We start from the raw sequence: 8619 nt of genomic DNA on the forward strand, positions 1-8619 counted from the left end.
ATATGTATAGAAGTCTGTGGAAATAACACGTACACCACAATCAATGAGTAATATAAGTCAATGGAAAGCTTCAGAATTCAACAATTTTTTAATTTATTATACTCTGCCTTGTCTAAAAAAATTTGCTTCCTTCAATTTTTTACAAACATTAGTCTTTACTCGTCTATTCGCTGTGTGCGTAGAGACTAGTGCTGCCGCGGTTGGTGAAATATCGCATATTTTGCTGGAATAGCTGTCAATGATTGCTAATATTCAAGTTACATAAACTGTCGTGAGGTATCTTGATAGTTTTAGGTCTCTTTATAATTTCGATGAAAAAATTTTCGTTATATAACAAAACATTTGCTATAAATTTTTCATTATATGTGTAGGTTAACTTCTCTAACTTTTGCAATGAGCCTTATCATACGAACGGGATTTGTACCCATTACTCATGACATTAAATTTAATCCGAGTGCAATACCGAAAGGAAAAGCCTTAGCAATATCGCATGTAGTTCGCGTTGAAGAATTGCGCAGTGAAAATATAAGTCATTTAATAAGATGCAGTGTGAGAGATACCGCAAACGTCTGTCAATGCTACTCCGTACAAGGTACAATTACATGTAAATATTAAATGAAATTTAAGTAAAATCCCAGACAACGTTATGTCGTCTTAAAGACATCTTAAATCTGTGAAATACATTTTTATATGAATACACGCAACAATTTAAATTTCCCTTTCGCAATTTTTCCATTTTTCGATAATTGTCACTCCAGCAAATAATGCAAACTTCGGCCACCATGAGCGCCCTAGTCCTACTTTTCCGCTATAGTATATCATCGCACGAAGCGAATAGTATTAATATATTTGATAGTAAAAAAATTGAAACTCCAGCATATAAAAATGCTACAAGGGCAATAAAAAAATTTGTAAGCGACACTGAAATGGCATGGAACTTATGAAATTTAACGTACATTTATTGCTGCATGTACCAAAGTTAGTTAAAGATTTTGGAGCTTTATGGGCATGGTCTGCTTTTCCTTACGAAAGTTACAATTTTGTTCTAAGAAATATGTTGCATAGTTCTCAAACAATTTTGCAACAAAGTTGCAAATCATACTTGAGATTTCAAACAGTTAAATACATAGACATTTTTTCTAAAACAAATTGTAGTATAGAAGGTAAAAATTTGTACCTGAAAATGTTAGGAAATTATAAAAGTAGAACTGGATACAGAACAATCGATAATCGTTTAATTATATATGGAAATGGTAAGATTGTGTCCTTAAGTACTATTGAAAAGTTATTGATCCAAGTGTTTTTAACAGAAAACATTCAAGACCATGCCGTATCTTATGAAAGATTTCTTTTTAATAATGTTTTATATCACTCAAGTACATATGGAAAATTATGTAAGCGAAATAATAGCATTGTTGAGACAACATTTGGTACTTTTATGAAAATCACAGGAATTGTTCGTATTATAACATTGAACGAAATGGAAAAGTACATAATTGTTGGAAAATCTTTTGAAGTATTAAATGACATTTTGTGCACATATAATTATATTTCGTCATCAAGCTACTCTTACTCAATTAGAAAGACTAATAATATTACGACTTGTTTACCACAAAATATTCGCTGTAAATGTATTCTTTTACCATGTAATGATAAGTTTCATATAATGAAACTAGTTAATAAAATGGAAACTGATTAATATATACGTACTTAATAAATGGAATATTTGTATGTGTAGTAAAATATAAACTTTGCGTACCTTTAATATATCTTATGGTCATTATTTTATACCGTTAACTTAAATTATATGGTATTCATGTTGTATTATTTGATAATGTTTTGTTTTAACATATAACATTTGTTCTATTAATACAAATAATTAATGTGGAGTATTGTAAGAAACACATTACTGTTAATAAACATTATTTATTTCCGGTTTACTTAAAAAAAATTGTAAGTATATTTTTCACTTTAGAACAGATTTTATTAAAGTACAACCAATATTTTTAATTGTTTTCGTAAAAAATTTGAACGTAATCTTTTTTAAACAATACTCAAATGTTTGCGGACGTTCACACTTAACATTTCAATATTAATACTTAACCATAAAAGTTAACACGCAGAAGTAACCCTTGAGAATATTAATCTTAAAAATAACACTGAATGGTACACACTCATCTTTTGAGTGTCATACCCAAGTATTGGGAGTAAACTTTTAAAGTTTACTCTCACTCAAACTTGAGCGTGAACACTTAGACATTGGGTATACACACTCAAGCTTTTAGTGGATACACTCACTTTTGAGTATCTATAAATACTAAATACATGGGTGTGCACACTCAATGTTTGAGTGTAAATATCCAATCTTGAGTATAAACACAAAATTAACACTCGAACATTGAGTATACGTATATACTCAAATGTGAGAACAAACTACCAAAATTGAGGGTTAACCCTACAATTTGAGTGTTTAACCAAAAACTCGAGTATTTTTTCCGTAAGGGTATCGACACTATAGCTTGAATTTTCGTTGAATTTTTTCGAAACTTAGTGCCTATGAATTCTTTGAGTTGCTGATTATGAATCTGATGTCAGATTTTCAAAATTCAAGATGGCGGATCCAATATAAAAAAATTAATTTTTTTATATTGGATCCGCCATCTCGAATTCTTAGACAATAATCACATAAAAATTTTACGATGTTACGAGATTTACGAAATTATTTTTATGTGATTAATGTCTTATCATGAGCTATCATTTGGCATAAAATTTATTTGAAAAATCGAGGACCGAAAAACGGGCATTTTTTACACCCTTTTTGCGGTTGTTCTTTAATCGGCTGATTAAATTAATCGTAGATGATGGAACCGGCCTCATATTTGTGAGGACAATATGAACTCAGAATGCATATTTTGCTATCTGGGTACATCTAAATTCACTGTTTCACAGTTTTTGGATTTTTTAATTATAACAATTATTTAATCATAAAACGATGAAAATCGTCGGTTACGGAAACTACGAAGGTCGAGGTCGACTGTTGCACGTCAAGCAGTCGACCTTTGCATCATCAAGATGGCGCTGAAAGGTTTATCGCCATGCGGGACATATTTCCCTTTCGCGGACGCATTGCTTCTGCCGGCGCTTCAACGGCAGCGCCAGTTGCGCGCTTGGCGTCCTCGTAAGGGTTTCGTGGTTTATGTTGTTCTCCGAGTTCCGCGGCGTTGGTTGTAACCGAAGCACGCAACGCAACGCGTCTCACTATTCCTGCAGGATAGATGCAAAGTCGTTGGTAATCTGGCGGCGGTTTTTATGATCTCGTAACCGGTCGTACGCGTGTGTGCGAACGTGAGTGAGAGAAAACGATAAAGCGTCCATTGGCGCATCTGCAAAGGGGTGAGTTCCTCGCGCTTTTGTTTCCGTATTCGTGTGCGCGCGGGCGCACGCGATCTGCTCGCCGATAAGTCGCGTCGTATTATTAAAGCCGGTTCTACATCTGTCGTATCGTAGTATCGCAAGAGTCGTAAAGACTGGTTCGACACTGATTGGTCGAATCTATAATTTTCAACACTTGCAACGCTATGTTACGATCAATGTAGAACCGTCCAATACGGCATGAGTATTTTTAAGATCGAAGATTTATACAGATTCGAAATTCAAAATTTTTTGTGCAACTTCGCATAACTGATTGCGAATTTGATGAATACACGACCCTACCTTTCAGTTTTCAGCTATATTCAGGTGATGAATGTATAGCGTCGTCACGCTGGTCGTGTCGTTCTAAGCACTTTTTTGCAGAATGGAGTGTTTATTGTTGAACAAAAAATATAGACCGTGTTTTCATATTTCCACTGATTATGATACGTTAAATTTTGCTTAAATAGTTTCCCCGGTTGTATCGTGTCACGTTTACTTTTACGGTTTTTAAGGGGTTACACCACAGTGAATACCTGGAAACATAAGGTAACTTTGGGAATTTTTTGTAGTTCAATAATAAAATGAATGAAAAATCGCTTTTAAGGCCAATATTGTATATATCTTGAACTATATAAAACAATTAAAAGAAATGTTTTGCATCAAAATGGCGGTACAAAAGTTTTGTAAATAAACCTGGTTTTTTTTAAGTTCTCCGGGACTTGCAACAGAAGTTCAGTACACTTTTAGCTATGATAAAAACAAATTTTTTTCATGGTCTACATTAGATTTGTTAGAAAAGTACACACGTATATGTTAAAATATTGATTTTTGTAAAAATGGTGAGCATGTGAAAAAACGTTCATTCCTATCTAAAAAATTTAGTGAAAAATTATTGATAACAAAAGTATTTAACCAATTGTAAAAATCATGTGTATTTCTCTAGAGAATTTAGTTTAGAAGCCACTGTCAAAATTTCAAGTGAATTAAATTAAATTTGTTAAAGTTATGCTGCAATTAATAATAAAAGCCAAATTAAAAATGTGATCCACTTGCAGAGCTCCTACGCTGTTATTTTATAAATGCAAAAGAATTCTTTTAAGTGTTTTATATAGTTCAAGATATATCTTAAACGACTTGAACTATATAAATTTGTACAATATAGACCTTGAAACCAAGTTTTCATTCATTTATTATTGAGCTACAAAAACTGCATAAAGTTTTACCTTATGTTTTCAGGCATTCACTATAGTGTAACCCGTTACGGCCGAAAGTAAAGGAACGTAATATATAATAATATTTTCTGCTTAATTTTCTATTCTTTGATCAAGAAGGAAGCTGAAACTCCCATGTTACTTCTTTGTTCACTTTTCTCTGGATAAGAGCTTTTTCAAACAGGACAGTTATTATTTGAAGGAATATGAAAAATTCTAGCTTTTAATAAAATTCAATGTAAATACCTACATAAACATTGAAATATTTTTACTATTTAAACGTTAAATATCATAGACAATATTATTCGATATTTATCTCAAAGATAGTGATATTGTGATCTCAATGTTGCACGAAAAAAAAATGCTGTAGAGATCAGAAGATTCACAAACATTTCATATTATTTATTTTATTTGTAAAAAATTTTGAATGGTTATTAATAGAAGTAGGTATATTTATACATACATATACAGGATAGCCAAGTACACATATATATACATATATATTTATATATAGAGGATAGTCTGTGTCATATTGATTCACAAAGTTGGAATTTGAAAATAAAATAAAATTCTCCCAAGACCCTCATGTTTTCGTGTAAGGCGTATTAGTGTGTGTGAAGCTGGCATATCATTTCGTGGAAAATCACTAATTTTTTAGAGTTCTGACTTCCTTTCTAATAGTTCTAGAGTTCCTGATACATTAAACACATAGTTCTGGCTTTTAAGACCAAAAAATTGAAAAGTGCAAACTGATTTGCTAACTTCACGCTGCAAATCACTTTGTCCCCGGATGATTTCCTAATTATTTCTGCTAGGATTTTTATCGCATTCTCATATTTATCGGTTCTATTGCATAGAACCTGTAGAAAACGCTTATACATATATTTTCGGAACTATGCAAGAACTATTTGTAGAAAGTCAGAACTCTGTTATTTCGGACAGCAAATCACCTTTTGTCTTCATGAGGATCTATTTGTAGAGTGATAAAAATTTTTTAAATTATAAAAATAATGTTCTTTCGCCAGAACTTTTTCTAGAACTATTGCAGAACTCTCATGCGATAAAAATCCTAGCAGAAATAATTAGGAAATCATCCGGGGACAAAGTGATTTGCAGCGTGAAGTTAGCAAATCAGTTTGCACTTTTCAATTTTTTGGTCTTAAAAGCCAGAACTATGTGTTTAATGTATCAGGAACTCTAGAACTATTAGAAAGGAAGTCAGAACTCTAAAAAATTAGTGATTTTCCACGAAATGATATGCCAGCTTCACACACACGGCGTTTTATGCACAGAAATTTTCTTTTACATCCAACAACGAAACGACGACAGGTCAACGTTGTGGTTAGCGTCGTCACGACCAGACGTAAACCGATCGATCATGTGGCATCAGTCTTCGAACTAGTGGACAATCGGTGCATACGATAGCATGCATTTCTTCGTTCTTCGCAATAGAAATGATCACGAATTTACACAATTTTATTATAAATATCGAAATATATGTATATAACCCTTTTTGTTTGTATAGAACAATTTCTATCTCGAAGATAATGAGATTACGATATCGCTATATTCGAGATAAATATCGAATAATACCATCTACGATATTTAATGATCAAATAATGAAAGTATTTCGATATTTTTAAGGATTACTTGTTTCAAATATCAGATTTGTGAAAGTTGATTGTAAAGAAGTGAAAAATTTTCATAAAATATATATTTACATGTATCTACGTATAACTGTAATGTATTCAATAAATAAAATTTGCGGCTTATTTTTATTTTATAAGACAGAGAATACTTTACACTGTTATACATACGCGCGCGCGCGCAAAACACACATACACACGCGCAACTGTTTTTATATATGTATAATTATTAACATTTTTACAAAATTATTTCGTAATAAATAAATAATGTTTTGCTTCAAAAAGTTGACTAGAAATGTAAACGAGCGTTAATTGTCATTAAAATTCTTAATCTTTCTAAATCTCCATCTCGAGTATATTCTCTTCGTATAATTTAACTGCGGTCCTCACAATGATAGAATGATTCAACCAGCCGTGGTAAATCAAATTTGGTTGATCGGGGTAGCACGCTAAATCATTTAAGCGACCATACTCTACGGTGAGTGCACAGTATTCGTAGATTGTTTGATGCACGCATGGCTATAAATCATGACAATGTATTGCCAATTATACATCGAACGTGGCTTCTCCTTCGATGAGAGAGTAATCATCGGAGGTTTGCATACATAATTGTTTCTGATTTACCAAATCATCGAGCGAAAAGTAACTTTCAAGTATTATCAAAATCGATGGTTACGAAAAATTACTTTATGTAAAAGAATTATTCTTATAATTAGATAAAGAATTATAATCTTATAATTAGTAAAATTGCGTTTTTTTAATCGTTATTTGTCAATCAAAAAGAAATTCGACAAAGCGAGGGCCGTGTGTTTCTCTCACGAGATTCTATTTTCGCACATACTGATTTTTCTGCACGTGCTTATACTATACATATACGTTTCGTAGTGTTACTTTTCCAAGACTTCCAAGGCGAAACGTATCAATTTGCCATAAAAGTATAAATATCGAGGAAAACAAGTCAACTGAGGTGCAGATCTCAATAAAGTGCTCTGCGCGAACGAAAGAAAACTTGTTGAAGAATGTTGAAAAAGATGTCAGCTTGAAGAAACTTAACTTTGAACTACCTGTGAGAAATCTCGCAATACTTTGAAAAGATTCGCAAGGCTCGATTATATAATAACTTTGGCGCTGTACCTTACAGCAAATTATAATGCCTCAAAGTAGCGGATGAAGACGATAAATTATCGTTTGCTATGCCATCCTTGTATGTAGCTGTTAAATGGCAATTGAATATGATTCGTGCACCAAATATCTAAAATAAAATGGGTCATCGAATCACGGACTCTGTTGAATTTTAAACCGATTCTCTCTCGACGAGAAAATTCCGACGTGTAGCCGTCATAATATCGTAATCTTCAACGTTGATCGAACAAGCAAGAGTGTCTTGACAACGTGTCAAGTCAAATTCGCGATAAGACTTAACGCCCGACTCTTAATTGAACGCGGGCTCTCTCCCGCTCTCGATTTCAGGAGTAGAGAATGAGCCTGGTGGATCAGGACAAAAGCATGGACAAGAAAGAGATCGAGAAGGAGGAAAGGGAGAAGATGCTGAATGCCGAGAACACGAAGCACATCGGCGCCGCACCTGTGCCCGATCTCGAATCCGAGGAACAGAAACCGAAGAAGAAGATACCGATCGGTGGCATCAAAATGCCCGGATTCTGCCGTACGAAGAGCAAGGAGCCGTGCAAGGTAACGCTGCAATATTTTATCTGTGCCGTACTTTCCGCGCGGTGTCTCAAATTCTACCTGGATGAGACAAGTCGTAGCATTTTACGGCATTTACGACATTCCGACGTTAACTCTCTGTATTAGATGCGCTCACCCCTCGTTTTACCTTCGCACTTTCTACACCGTTAGTTTTGTATTTTTCTCACGTAGGATCGTGCCCGGCATAAGCTTCGTTTTAAGTACAGCAGGTGTAGAAAACGCGGCATTAATAGACTTATTGTTTAGTATCACCTGCTCTTACGTCATCGGCGCTCGCCCGCATAATTGTGGCTTCTATCGCGTTTCAAATCTGCGAGACGATCGCGAAAAGGTCACAAGAATGCTAAATAGTGATGCATTTAAATAACGCGACGGTGAATTGACTGTCCGAATTTGAAGTCTTTGAAAAAATGTACTCAAATGGATTCTCACGAGGAGGAAACCGTTGACCAAAATCTTGTACGCCAATGCCCACTAATGCCCAGTGGACATTACTTTATCTTATTATCTTATTATCTTATTATCTTATTATCTTATTATCTTATTATAACACGGCATTGACTGTCCGGATATATTGAGTAGGATAAACCTAAATGTCCCATTGATGAACCTTAGGCAGTGCGACATAGGTATTCCTA

General features: G+C 33.8%; 1 protein-coding gene across 2 annotated transcripts; it reads left to right on the forward strand.

The window, feature by feature from the left end:
- Positions 1-3019: 3019 nt before the first annotated feature.
- Positions 3020-8452, forward strand: LOC105557576. 2 transcript variants are annotated; one of them, XM_012004845.1, is made up of 3 exons: positions 3155-3178; positions 3276-3393; positions 7742-8452. In XM_012004845.1, exon 3 carries the CDS (start codon positions 7751-7753, stop codon positions 8084-8086), a length of 336 nt encoding a protein of 111 aa, XP_011860235.1. In that variant the 5' UTR covers positions 3155-3178; positions 3276-3393; positions 7742-7750; the 3' UTR covers positions 8087-8452. The 2 variants fall into 2 exon arrangements, with proteins under 2 accessions (XP_011860234.1, XP_011860235.1); XM_012004844.1 differs by having other exon boundaries at positions 3020-3393.
- The last annotated feature ends 167 nt before the right edge of the window (positions 8453-8619 follow it).

The sequence above is a fragment of the Vollenhovia emeryi genome, unplaced genomic scaffold (assembly GCF_000949405.1).
Source record: "Vollenhovia emeryi isolate VEMERY1.0 unplaced genomic scaffold, V.emery_V1.0 DF939452.1, whole genome shotgun sequence".
Classification (NCBI taxonomy): domain Eukaryota; kingdom Metazoa; phylum Arthropoda; class Insecta; order Hymenoptera; family Formicidae; genus Vollenhovia; species Vollenhovia emeryi.